The sequence below is a fragment of the Zingiber officinale genome, chromosome 9B, assembly GCF_018446385.1.
Source record: "Zingiber officinale cultivar Zhangliang chromosome 9B, Zo_v1.1, whole genome shotgun sequence".
Taxonomy (NCBI): domain Eukaryota; kingdom Viridiplantae; phylum Streptophyta; class Magnoliopsida; order Zingiberales; family Zingiberaceae; genus Zingiber; species Zingiber officinale.
Genome location: NC_056003.1, coordinates 119,606,986 through 119,621,423, shown reverse-complemented (window position 1 = coordinate 119,621,423; position 14,438 = coordinate 119,606,986). Strand labels below are relative to the sequence as shown.

Below are 14,438 nucleotides of genomic sequence, written 5' to 3'. Positions count from 1 at the left end.
GCCTCCGTTGGGCCCGATATGCTTGGATATCAGGCCCTGATATCCAAGCATATCAGCCCAAAGTCGCCTTGGCACTTATAAATGGCGGCATGGAGCCATACTTCGTAATCCATGGTGTATAAATTATGTTTGACACCATAAATACCATCTCCCCACCAAGACCTTCACAGGGGACTTGATTTCATGAAAATCCAAGTAGGGGAGGGCCATCAGTGGGTTTTGGTCAAAACCCACTGATGGACCTAGACACATCGGATTGGACCCATATCAGCGCTAGTGGTATTCTGGAGTTGCAAGGACTCAGAATCTGGTGGCAAATAAATGTTTAAATATTTATAGGTGCTGGAAAAAATTTAAAATACAATCAGCCTCCGTTGGGCCTGATATCCAAGCATATCAGGCCCAAAGTCGCCTTAGCACTTATAAATAGCAACTGGCACGGAGCCATACTTCGTAATCCATGGTTTATAAATTATGTTTGACACCATAAATACCATCTCCCCACCAAGACCTTCACAGAGGACTTGATTTCATGAAAATCCAAGTAGGGGAGGGCCATCAGTGGGTTTTGGTCAAAACCCACTGATGGACCTAGACACATCGGAATGGACCCATTTCAGCTCTAGTGGTATTCTGGAGTTGCAAGGACTCAGAATCTGGTGGCAAATAAATGTTTAAATATTTATAGGTGCTGGGAAAAATTTAAAATACAATCAGCCTCCGTTGGGCCTGATATGCTTGAATGTGGGCCTGATATCCAAGCATATCAGGCCCAAAGTCGCCTTGGCACTTATAAATGGCAACTGGCACGGAGCCATACTATGTAATCCATGGTTTATAAATTATGTTTGACACCATAAATACCATCTCCCCACCAAGACCTTCACAGGGGACTTGATTTCATGAAAATCCAAGTAGGGGAGGGCCATCAGTGGGTTTTGGTCAAAACCCACTGATGGACCTAGACACATCGGAATGGACCCATTTCAGCTCTAGTGGTATTCTGGAGTTGCAAGGACTCGAATCGGTGGCAAATAAATGTTTAAATATTTATAGGTGCTGGGAAAAATTTAAAATACAATCAGGCTTCGTTGGGCCTGATATGCTTGGATATCAGGCCTGATACGCTTGGATATCGGGCCCAACGTGGGCCTGATATCCAAGCATATCAGGCCCAAAGTGGCCTTGACACTTATAAATGGCAACTGGCACGGAGCCATACTTCGAAATCCATGGTGTATAAATTATGTTTGACACCATAAATACCATCTCCCCACCAAGACCTTCACAGGGGACTTGATTTCATGAAAATCCAAGTAGGGGAGGGCCATCAGTGGGTTTTGGTCAAAACCCACTGATGGACCTAGACACATCGGAATGGACCCATTTCAGCGCTAGTGGTATTCTGGAGTTGCAAGGACTTAGAATCTGGTGGCAAATAATAATTTAAATATTTATAGGTGCTGGGAAAAATTTAAAATGCAATCAGCCTCCGTTGGGCCTGATATGCTTGGATATCAGGCCCAACGTGGGGCTGATAATATAAAAAGTAATATTTCAAATTAATAATAAATAATCTTACACATAAATCGAGGCGATTAGATAAAATAAATTAATGAGATATCAGGCCCAAGTTTCAATCTGCAAAAGCGCACACTCTCCTGCTTCGTTCTTCATCTTCTTCTCGAAGCCATTCAACGCAGCTCCGGGCCAAAACCCACTCTTCCTTCACCGGCGTTCAAGAATCATTTCCGTACGGAGGTCGGTTGCTCATTTAGTTAAGCTTTCTATAACCGGTTAACCTAGGGTTTGTGTGGGTGTGTTAGAATAAGAGCGTAGAGTTTTTCTGTGTTTGGTTATACAGTACGTAGGTTCGCAATGGCAACAAAAGAAGTCTCCACAAGTCTGTGTGCTGATCGACCAACTTATCAAAGTTACGTCAACAGAGGAAGAACTAAAAGAATGAACTGGAAAAGTACCATTTGCCACTTCAGAAAGTTTATCTCTTCTGTTAACCCGACTTCAGAACAAGAACAGATGATTCGAGGCACACCTTTTTCCTGGATCCTCGACCTCCCTGATAGTTCTTTTGTAAGAGCTCAGGTACAAAATATGTTTGATAACTGGGATCATGAGGAAAAAACTTTATCTTCCATGGGAAGAAGCTCAATTTTACAAAGGTAGATGTGGGACTGATTCTTGGCCTACCCGACAATGGAGATATAGTTCGTCTCGATTGAAATGAGGCTTCAAGCGCACTGTACATGGAGTTTTTCCGAGAATCGGATTGTTCTGCCAAACATTTAGAGAAACTGATTAGAAAGTATAGATCAAACGACAAGCTGTACTGTCATCTTCAGTTCTGTTTTGTGGGAGTAGCAGTGTTCTAAGAATACCTGTGCTTTCCCTAATTGACTGTGTAGATGATTTTGACAACTTAGCTAGGTTTAACTGATGTAATGCGGTATACAGTTTCATGGCTCAACAATTAGACTCCATTGGATTGGAGCTTACATTAAGACCAAAACCACAGGTTGCTAATGCAACGCCCAAGGCCCCCTTGCTCAAGGGATTTCCAAATATATTGGCTGTAAGTCCGATTACATATATATCACGATATTTGTAAAGATTATGAATTATTTTTATAATCATATTGTAGGTATGGGTGTGTGAGCACATCAACATTATTGATCGAGACCATCCAGAAAAATTGCCAAGAATACTACGGTGGAGGTGACCTAACTATCATGTTGACACAGTCAAAAAAATGATAGACCGTGTAACTGCAAATAAAATTTTAGTAGATTTAATTCCGACAGAATCAGAGTTTAATTTACTACCAAACCGGCCTCAGCCATCTGAGTATCTTGAGTTGGTTGGCCAAGGATCTTTACATCAAGCCGAAGAAGGCCAACTCCAGTGTGACGATACCGTAGATTGTAGTTTGTGCAAGGAAAAGGATAACAAAATTGAGAGTTTAAAGCAAGAATTATATAAAGCTTCTCAAAGTTTGGAGGAAGCTAATAAAAACCTGGCAACGGTGATAGAAGAAAAGGATAGTCTAGTAGCAGCAAAGGATATTGTGATTGCTGATATGGAAGCTATGCTTAAAGAAAAGGATCAACAAATAAGTGAACTGCGTAAAGAACGGGATACGAGTGGCAACAAGGCTGACACTATAAATTCTGACGTGGATAACAGAATTTTAACTGTAAAAGACAAAATCATAGCCGATGCCGAAAATAAGATTAAAGAGCTCCAACAAGTCATACAGAGCATATCAGGGGAGCCAAGAGCATCAGAAGGCATAGACCCAGCATCAGAAGGCATAGACCCTAATCTGCTTATAATTCCAACTAATTTTCGGGTAGGCCCCAAAAGAAAGAGAACCCAGAGAAGGTTGATATCCCAATGCACCAAAAAAAAGGCAAACAGGTTGTTCTTAGTGTCGAACCAGATGCTCCTGCACCATCAAAGACAGAAAATACAAGTTCATCACAGATAGAAACACAATGTCATGAAATTAACAAGGTCAAAACCAAAATATTGAAGGTACGGTCGAGAGTAGGTAAGTTGTTATTTTAGAATCCTTAATGACATAGTATTATTTTAATTATCTCAGCAAGCAAAAACATTTTTTAAAAAGAGCAAAGATGATGTGATAGCCGATGCATTGTTGAAGCTCAGTCAGTTAAGGTAACGTAGTTGCCAACCTAAATTCTTAACCCACATGTCAACAAAGGATTATTATTGGAGGTTAATGATAATTTTTTTATTTTCAATTTATTAAATACCATTGACTGTATACTTGTGTGTAGGGTGACGGTGCAACCAATATGGGCAAATGATAATTTCTCCTTAGATATGCAATCTTTTATGACAATATTTGATTGGACACAATATACCAATGGGGATTGCATAAATGTTTATTGGAATATTCTTGCTAATGAAGCCAAACACTCTAACTCACCATACCACCCATCCATATTTTGTGGAGTTGGATTCCCAGTATGTCCCTTATCTCATTGTAAATTGTTTAAATTATATATTGGATGCAGTCACCATAATAGCTCTATTATTTGTATAGGACTTGTTCGGAATGATGCACGTGGATGCATTGAAACAAACTGCAAAAACAGATGACGACAAGGACATTAGATATATTTTTTGTCCTCTACATAACCAAGATGATCATTGGCATCTAATGGTCATGGACCTGAAGGAACGACAAATAATTCATTATAACTCTCTTGGCACCACAGAACTTTACACTTCTGTTTTTAATCAAACTGTAAGTAACAAATTTCTTATATCCAATAATCATTGTTTATGTATTAATTACTATGGTTTGATATTTGTAGGTGTTGTTTTTTAAGGAGCTGAACTGGTCATACTATCACATATGGCATAAAGGTTTAGAACCATTCTCCGGGAGAGAGTATAAAACGATGCAAGTTATTGGCCCCACACAAAGCAAATCGTAAGTATTAGTGTATGTTCCATAATAATTCTATTTGCCTTTTCTATGATGGATTGTGCATTTGTTTTGTAGGTTGGATTGTGCTTTTTTTATAATGCGCTATGCAGAGAGTTTGATGTTCCGGAGATCTACAGACTTTGTACAAGCTGATATGAGAGCTTATAGATTTAGACTTGGACACAAAATCATGTCTGACAAAAATTTTAAACTATAGAAATAGTGAACAATTGTAATAATTTATTGTAGTAATGATTTACTGTTTGTGTAACTAAAATTTATGGTGAATAAAATTATTGTAAATTAAATTTATAAGAAAGGATACCATACCAAGGCCACTTTGGGCCTAATATCCAAGCATATCAGGCCCAACGGAGGCTGATTGCATTTTAAATTTTTCCCAACACCTATAAATATTTAAACATTTATTTGCCACCAGATTCTGAGTCCTTGCAACTCCAGAATACCACTAGCGCTGAAATGGGTCCAATCCGATGTGTCTAGGTCCATAAGTGGGTTTTGACCAAAACCCACTGATGGCCCTCCCCTACTTGGATTTTCATGAAATCAAGTCCCCTGTGAAGGTCATGGTGGGGAGATGGTATTTATGCTGTCAAACATAATTTATACACCATGGATAACGAAGTATGGCTCCGTGCCAGTTGGCACGGAACAGTGCACACCTTTTCTTTTCTACCCTATGGAAGGTGACTATTAAAATTGATGTTATTTTATTATTTTGATCAGGCCCCTGTAAGAATGCTTGGAGTTTATATTAGGGGGAGATAGAATACTGCTTTATTAAATGATATTCATATCAGGCCCAACGGAGGCTGATTGTATTTTAAATTTTTCCCAGCACCTATAAATATTTAAATTATTATTAGCCACCAGATTCTGAGTCCTTGCAACTCCAGAATACCACTAGAGCTGAAATGGGTCCATTCCGATGTGTCTAGGTCCATCAGTGGGTTTTGACCAAAACCCACTAATGGCCCTCCCCTACTTGGATTTTCATGAAATCAAGTCCCCTGTGAAGGTCTTGGTGGGGAGATGGTATTTATGGTGTCAAACATAATTTATAAACCATGGATTACGAAGTATGGCTCCGTGCCAGTTGCCATTTATAAGTGCCAAGGCGACTTTGGGCCTGATATGCTTGGATATCAGGCCCACGTTGGGCCTGATATCCAAGCATATCAGGCCCAACGGAGGCTGATTGTATTTTAAATTTTTCCCAGCACCTATAAATATTTAAACATTTATTTGCCACCAGATTCTGAGTCCTTGCAACTCCAGAATACCACTAGAGCTGAAATGGGTCCATTCCGATGTGTCTAGGTCCATCAGCGGGTTTTGCCCATACTTGGATTTTCATGAAATCAAGTCCCCTGTGAAGGTCTTGGTGGGGAGATGGTATTTATGGTGTCAAACATAATTTATAAACCATGGATTACGAAGTATGGCTCCGTGCCAGTTGCCATTTATAAGTGCCAAGGCGACTTTGGGCCTGATATGCTTGGATATCATCCCATGTTGGGCCTGATATCCAAGCGTATCAGGCCCACGTTGGGCCTGATATCCAAGCATATCAGGCCCAATGGAGGCTGATTGTATTTTAAATTTTTCCCAGCACCTATAAATATTTAAACATTTATTTGCCACCAGATTCTGAGTCCTTGCAACTCCAGAATACCACTAGAGCTGAAATGGGTCCATTCCGATGTGTCTAGGTCCATCAGTGGGTTTTGACCAAAACCCACTGATGGCCCTCCCCTACTTGGATTTTCATGAAATCAAGTCCCCTGTGAAGGTCTTGGTGGGGAGATGGTATTTATGGTGTCAAACATAATTTATAAACCATGGATTACAGTATGGCTCCGTGCCGCCATTTATAAGTGCCAAGGCGACTTTGGGCTGATATGCTTGGATATCGGGCCCACGTTAAACGATATCCAGCGTATCGGGCCCGTTGCGATATCAAGCATATCGAGGCGATTGTATTTAAATTTTTCCGGTACCTATAAATATTTAAACATTTATTTGCCACCAGATTCTGAGTCCTTGCAACTCCGAATACCACTAGAGCTGAAATGAGTCCATTCCGATGTGTCTAGGTCCATCGGTGGGTTTGATGACCCTTCCCTACTTGGATTTTCATGAAATCAAGTCCCTGTGAAGGTCTTGGTGGGGAGATGGTATTTATGGTGTCAAACATAATTTATAAACCATGGATTACGAAGTATGGCTCCGTGCCAGTTGCCATTTATAAGTGCCAAGGCGACTTTGGGCCTGATATCCAAGCATATCAGGCCCAACGGAGGCTGATTGTATTTTAAATTTTTCCCAGCACCTATAAATATTTAAACATTTATTTGCCACCAGATTCTGAGTCCTTGCAACTCCAGAATACCACTAGAGCTGAAATGGGTCCATTCCGATGTGTCTAGGTCCATCAGTGGGTTTTGACCAAAACCCACTAATGGCCCTCCCCTACTTGGATTTTCATGAAATCAAGTCCCCTGTGAAGGTCTTGGTGGGGAGATGGTATTTATGGTGTCAAACATAATTTATAAACCATGGATTACGAAGTATGGCTCTGTGCCAGTTACCATTTATAAGTGCCAAGGCGACTTTGGGCCTGATATGCTTGGATATTAGGCCCACGTTGGGCCTGATATCCAAGCGTATCAGGCCCACGTTGGGCCTGATATCCAAGCATATCAGGCCCAACGGAGGCTGATTGTATTTTAAATTTTTCCCAGCACCTATAAATATTTAAATATTTATTTGCCACCAGATTCTGAGTCCTTGCAACTCCAGAATACCACTAGCGCTGAAATGGGTCTAATCCGATGTGTCTAGGTCCATCAGTGGATTTTGACCAAAACCCACTGATGACCCTCCCCTACTTGGATTTTCATGAAATCAAGTCCCTGTGAAGGTCATGGTGGGGAGATGGTATTTATGCTGTCAAACATAATTTATACACCATGGATTACGAAGTATGGCTCCGTGCCAGTTGCCATTTATAAGTGTCAAGGTCACGGTGGGCCTGATATCCAAGCATATCAGGCCCACGTTGGGCCTGATATCCAAGCATATCAGGCCCAACGGAGGCTGATTGCATTTTAAATTTTTCCCAGCACCTATAAATATTTAAATTATTATTTGCTACCAGATTCTGAGTCCTTGCAACTCCAGAATACCACTAGAGCTGAAATGGGTCCAATCCGATGTGTCTAGGTCCATCAGTGGGTTTTCACCAAAACCCACTGATGGCCCTCCCCTACTTGGTTCTACCTGAAATCATGTTCCCTGTGAAGTTCTAACTAGGAAGATGGTATATTTGGTGTCAAAACGTATTTATACCCCATTTCTAATAAGGTATTGCTCCGTGGCAGTTGGCACGGAACCTAGTGACGTGCTCTGGAAACCTCCGTTGGTCCGAGCCTATTTGATTTTTTAAACAATCCCAACCGTTACCATGATTTTAGTTTTGAGAAGATAGAAATGGTGCGCATTACAACTTATATACATTGTCTCTTTCCACTGATAAGCACCAGCATTGCATTTTGTATTTTGTGATTTATATTTCTGACTAATCACTATGCAATATTATTAATATTCCAGTGGCAGTTTCTAATCTTCTCATACACTACATACCACCGTATTATACAACAAAGACTACATACAAAGATATTAAAAGTCCTACACTACGTAATAATTGCATTTACAATCTATACAAGTTTTTGCCTTACAAGACTGGATATTTAATCCAATGTTTGAAAATATTTATCCCTCAAAATTGCTACCATTACATCAATTCTAATCTTTTTCATGTCTCCTTGTTTGAAGTCCATCTTCATATCATATAGGAGACATCGAATGTATTGCATCACAAAGAAGCCACAGTCAACGCTGTAAAGAACAATAGCATTTTAATTGTCAATAATTTTTTATCAATTATTTATATTCACACCTTGTGCTCGATTTACCTTGCTTGTTGTTGTGGACATTCAATTGTGCGAGAGACCCATCTATCAAACGGATAATGCCTTTCCAAGTTTGGATGAATAGTAGCAACGTGCTCACGACTATATAATTTAAAATCTGATACCTGAACATTGAAGAGGAAATTTTCATTTTCCATCAACTAGCATTCATATTAAAATACAAACAATATCATTATTATTAGATGCTCACCGCTGCTTCAAATTCATATTTGTATTTACTTCCACTTGCAAGAGAATTGTACTGATTGAACGTCATTGATTTGGTGTCGACCACCAGCAAGTGGAAGTGTGCATTATCACTGCACAAAGGTATAAATATATACCTTACCTCTTCATCTCGTCTATCCGTCTTTATCATGTGTTCGAAGGCAAACTTACTTGACGATTTCATTAATGACTACAAATATGCAAAGTCATACATACATAACCAACTAATAAAAAGAATTCTATTTTTAACTATAATCAAATCAATTCCTTACTGTGAAGAATGTTGAACAATATATTGACTTGTTGTATGTGCTTCCAGACGGGAATGCCCCCCTAAATAAAATTTTACAATACGTGTCGATTACATCCTCTCTTGTCAACATTTCTCCATTCACACCAGATAAAAGGGAATACAAATTTAAACAAAAGGGTGGTTCCTCCCAAACTATATCATTTGTAAACCTACAAAGTAAACAAATCACAGATTATTTTTACAAATTCCTTTTTGATAACCTTAGCCCAAATATGTAATCAGATATGCATATATTATACTTTACTTTTCAACTATTTAATTTACGTACTTTATTTCCTCCAAGGCTTTTAACAAGTACGCCACCTCTTCGTCTTGTTTTTTTTCTTGGAAGACTTAAATTGCTTCTTCACATACTATGCATACAAACAAAAAAGGCAATTAGATAATCCATTATATCTAACAAATTGCAAAAAAATTTGCATATATCGTCTTACAGCAATTGCTTGTTTCCTCATTTTGTCATATTTGACAAACATTTCTACATCCTTGTCTGCCTCTTCATCAGATTTATCTTCCATCATTTGTACAATATTAATTTCTTCTTCCATTTCATCCAAACCTATTTTTCCTTTCCCCTTGCCCACAACAACATATTCTTTGACAATTTTTTTTCCTTCTCCTATACTTGTAACTTTTTCCGCAGGCTCACTTATATGTATATTTCTACGCTGCCTCTTAGGTAAAGTTTTGAGCCACAATGGACTATCAATTGGAGTATCCCTGTAATCATAGCGACTTCTGTCACGTCCTCTCCTACTTCTTGTTGTAACACCTACAGGTTCAATTTGAGGATCGTCTACAGGCTCGCTATATTGAGATTCCATGCCTTTTTTTTCAACTATTTTAAGTAACTCTTTCACCCTCTCCTTCAATTGCATGTTCTCCATTGTTAGCTCTTTATTTATGTTTGCTTGCATAATGCAATTACAACAATCCTTATTAATCTGCCTTCCTCCTACACTCACTTCAATTTGTGATGCCTCCATTGCATGTGGACTGTCCTCAATGCCAGCAAGGTTCTCAACCAATGATCTTTCATCTTGGTTAGGGATTAGGTTAATCACAACCTGTAAGAATATTAAACCACATGTTAAAACCATACTTTTTTACCAAACTATAGTCAAAGTATTCTAAATTTACCTCTTCAGATGAAACTTGGTTAATCATTTCTCTCACCTTACTAATATGTGAAGGAATATTCCTCCACTTATTTATTATGCTCCTTTTATTTTGTATGGTTTTTGGATTGGAACATGCTCCAAAAACCATGCCTGATTCACCATGACAAGGGTTAACTATTTTATAATTGTTCGCAAAATATTAAAAATTTTCACACAAATTAAACACTTACTGCCAAAAGACCAGCAAATCCCTTTAGGTAAGGGAGGTTGGTGTTAGCATGTTTTGTCTCAGTTGATGAAAATATGTCCCCAATCTTAGGTAATTGTGGAGCCATAAATTCATGGATTGCTTCAACCCAGTTGAATCTATCAAGATTCTCAAAATCATCTACTATATCTATAAGACTTAACGGGACCTTATATGTACTAGAAGAAAATAAGACACAAACAAATATATACAAAATATAGAATTTGCAAAATAATAAAACATCATCTTCGCCTTCAACGCGATTGCCATAAAATTTAAGCAACTCCTCAATTCTTGATCTAGTAGCTTCTTTTTTGTTTGAGAAGTAAGTTAGAAAAATGTCACTGGATGCTTTAGCTGAATCAATCGGAATTGAAGCTCCTCGGTCTGCAATACCGAGCAGCAATGAAACGTCTCCTCTTGTGAAGCAAACCGAAACACCTAACCAAGTTAAATTATTATTAGACTTCTACCAACACATACAAAAGTATTAGGAACACCGTGGACATGATACAATGTCATATCAAGCACTGATACTCCATCGTATCAGGCCCACGTTGGGCCTGATAAGATGCCGTATCAGGCCCACGTTGGGCCTGATAAGATGCCGTATCAGGCCCACGTTGGGCCTGATACGATGCCGTATCAGGCCCACGTTGGGCCTGATACGATGCCGTATCAGGCCCACGTTTAGCAAAAGCTTAAATTTTATCATACAACTACTTTGTAATTAAAATACAAATTTATAAATTGTACCTGAGAATCTAAAGGTTTGACTACTTGAATCCCAATTTTCAAATATATTTACCAAAATCCCACGGATGTGCTGCATATCTTCTATGTCCAAAAAAATACGAAAGGGTGACTGTTTGATCAGCACTATGTGTCGGTCATGTAAAATAACACCGCCTCCATGCGTTCCTTTCTTCGTGGATGGTTGAAAAAAACTTTTAAAGTGACCGAGGACACTGTTCCAATGCAGTTTCTGTCCAACATCAACTGAACCCTATACTTTATAAAAATAAAAAAATTTAAATCATACTAGTTCAGCTTCTCAATATCACAGAGTTTGTAAAATGATAACCTTTACAGCTAATTGATGTGGCGAGGATGATGATTCGCCCGATCGACGTCTTTGCGCCATTATGATACTAGCTGATTAATGTAATGTAAACCCTAGAATCCTTCACTGATGGCTCACGAACACTCTTGGTTTTTAATTAAACTGAAATGCTAGCTAGATGGCGCTTGAGAAAAACTCGAACTGATGGCTCACGAACACTAAACTAGGGTTTCACAAGACCGAGCTGCACTCGCATGTCAAGAAGGAGGGAGGTACCCTAATGATCGTTTTTTTTTAATATCTAAGTTTTTTAAAAATGTGGTTCGGATGCCTGAGAATTGATGACTGATCAGAGGTGTTCATTGGCGGTAGGGTTATATTCGGTAATATACATCACTTACCTGCGCCTTTTGGTAAATACAAAACCGTAATGCGCTTTTTGGTAAATACATTAACTGTAATACGCCTTTTGGTAAATTGCCGTTTATTTTTTTATTGTTAATAAGTAGTAATTTTTATTGGTTATTATCTAGTTGAGTGACATGACTTAATATGGATTGATGATATGTCTTAATCAGATGTCTTAATCGGATGACTCAATCTCAGTCATTGAATTCAAAACAGAAGATTTAGATGAATCCAAATGAAGAGATCAAGTACTCTTTCAAATAGGACTTGATTTGAGTTGTTAGTTTCAAATTGGATGAATTAGATGAAGCCAAATGAAGAGACATTGTGTTCCTAGGAGAGGATATGATTTGAATCATCCAATTCAAACTAGACGGATGAGATCTGATTGAACCATGAGATTCTTCTAACCCTTCATAAAATATAAATAAGTCTCCCACTTTGTCATTTCATTCATTCAATTTAGAGTAAAATAAGTATTACATTCCATACTTGCATTTGAAGAGTTCGAAAAGCTTCTTCGGTTTAGAGGTCTTGTGATTTATAATACTACTATGCAAGATAAAGTCGTATTCCGTGAGCATTGCATGTAGGGAAAATTTATCTTAAAAAGATAAAGTCTAACTCTAACCTTGACTTTGCCTAAGCGATGTTATACCGTCATTCTGTTCTCGCTCATATTGCACCTCCACTAGGAGATCTAACACATTTAACAAATTTTACAAGTGATAGACTTAATTTAAAACAAACAATCGGAAAATATAGTGGAAGAAAGAAACTTACTTGAACACGAATTTGATCAAGTGAAAATAAGCAGTGATCATGCAAATAACTATTAAGATATAATGCAAAACTTAACCAGATAAGCATGCAAGATGGAGAAAATTATAATTTTGATCCTGTAACTTACCTTTTTTTTTTTCAATTTTCATCCTGTTAAAAGTTAAGTTACACTTTTAGTCCCATAACATAGTAATTTTTTTCAATTTTAATCCTTTTTCTAACATTAAAATTTTTAACCGGTAATAAGCCGTCATTAATTACTTACATGGAAAAATAATTATTGTGCTTATTTATTTTTCCATAAATTCTTCCATAACACTGCAATTCAAGCAAGAGGTTTCTGGTAATCGCCAGGGCTTCCGGCGACGGCTTGCAGAGCACTGGCGTCGGGGCAGCGCGTCGACGGCAGCAACGTCCGCCCGGGAGAAGTGCCCGACGATGTCGAAAATTTCGGTTGACTTTTGGATTGAGCAAGACGGCGTCGGCGGATTCAGCATCTCGAAGTAGATTATTCCCTCGAAGCAGTCTTCGAGTCCCAGTTTCTTCTGCCCTTTCAGTGCGTGAGCTTTATCAGCGTTTGTGAAAACCTGAGTTTCGCAGAGGAAACAAAAAATTTTAAAAAAATCAGTATGAAAATAAATCAAAAAAACATAATTTGACCCAGAAAAATGTTGAATCTTACGAGTTTGCGAATTGGGAGGCTGAGCAAGAGTTGTCTCAGAACAGGATCAGGCTTCAGGTTGTCATAAGGTAGTCTTCCATGAACGAAACTACAAAAACAGAGACGAAAGAACTGCTCAATCTTTTGCTTCAAGGAAAACAATTTTTTTTCCCTGGAAAAAAGAGATTTGAGTCACACCTGTGGTAATGATCATAGTCAAAGTTGTAGACAATAGCCTGGTGGATTCAAGAACAGAATACTCGAGTTAATTGCTCAAACAATTTGCCGTAAATAAATATAACATCATCAAATGATTTGAAATACCCTTAAGCCAGCCATTGTTATGCCATAATTCCTGTACAGAAGGTTGCCTAATTCTGGCATCTTGCTTTCCTCGATCCCCAATTCCTCCACTAAATAATCTATAAATCGATGGAAAATAATAAATAATTCTCTCATCAAAAAGAAAAAGGGGTTGCAGTGCAGCAGGAAGCCGCTAAACCAGAGCTGAGTGGGTACAGAGTGTCATCGAGATCTGTAAACAAGAAGTACATGGAAAATAAAATATGACCAAAAGAAAAAGGTTGAGAAAGTGAATGAAAGTTTAAAGCAAGTAGTTCTTACCGAAGAGAAGGCAATCATATTTGGGTTTCTGGACCTGCGAGTGTTGGTGGGGAGGAGGCGGAAGGTTGGGATATCGACGGGACCAGTGGAAAAAGGGTGTTTTGTTAGGAGGAGAAGGAAGAAGGCAGAAACAGGGAAGGAGTGCACGCTGGAGCCTGCGGGGGTCGGTGGGGAGGAGGCGTCAAGGGGTGGAAGGGCGATTTAGAGGAGGAGACCGAAGAAGGGAGATCAGCGTCGGCGTTTTTTTTACGTGAAATGCTGCTGGTCAAACAGGACTTATTTTTCTAGTACGTAATAAGAATGTACGGCAACAAAAAGATAAAAGTTACACTAGGGTTGCCAATTAAGGTTAAGGTGCAGAGTTGTAGTACGTCGTCATAGCAAAACACAGAGCACGACAAACACAATGAGCACGAATAGAGTAATAGTAAGAAAGAGTTATTTTTTTAAAACTCTGCCTCGAGGCTCATATAGAGCTTTTGCTGATGTTGATGTGGCATGCTTTTAGTCAATTGGAA

At 38.7% G+C, this 14,438-nt stretch overlaps 1 protein-coding gene across 1 annotated transcript; it reads right to left on the bottom strand.

Annotated features, from left to right (window-relative positions):
• Window positions 1-12,850: 12,850 nt before the first annotated feature.
• LOC122023342 (phosphate metabolism protein 8-like) lies at window positions 12,851-14,101 on the bottom strand (the record flags this gene model as incomplete). The annotated part of the gene is made up of 6 exons (XM_042581394.1): window positions 12,851-13,222; window positions 13,318-13,405; window positions 13,495-13,532; window positions 13,621-13,724; window positions 13,772-13,831; window positions 13,921-14,101. Coding segments are annotated over 6 exons (768 nt in total), but the record flags the coding sequence as incomplete, so codon positions are not given.
• Window positions 14,102-14,438: the final 337 nt, after the last annotated feature.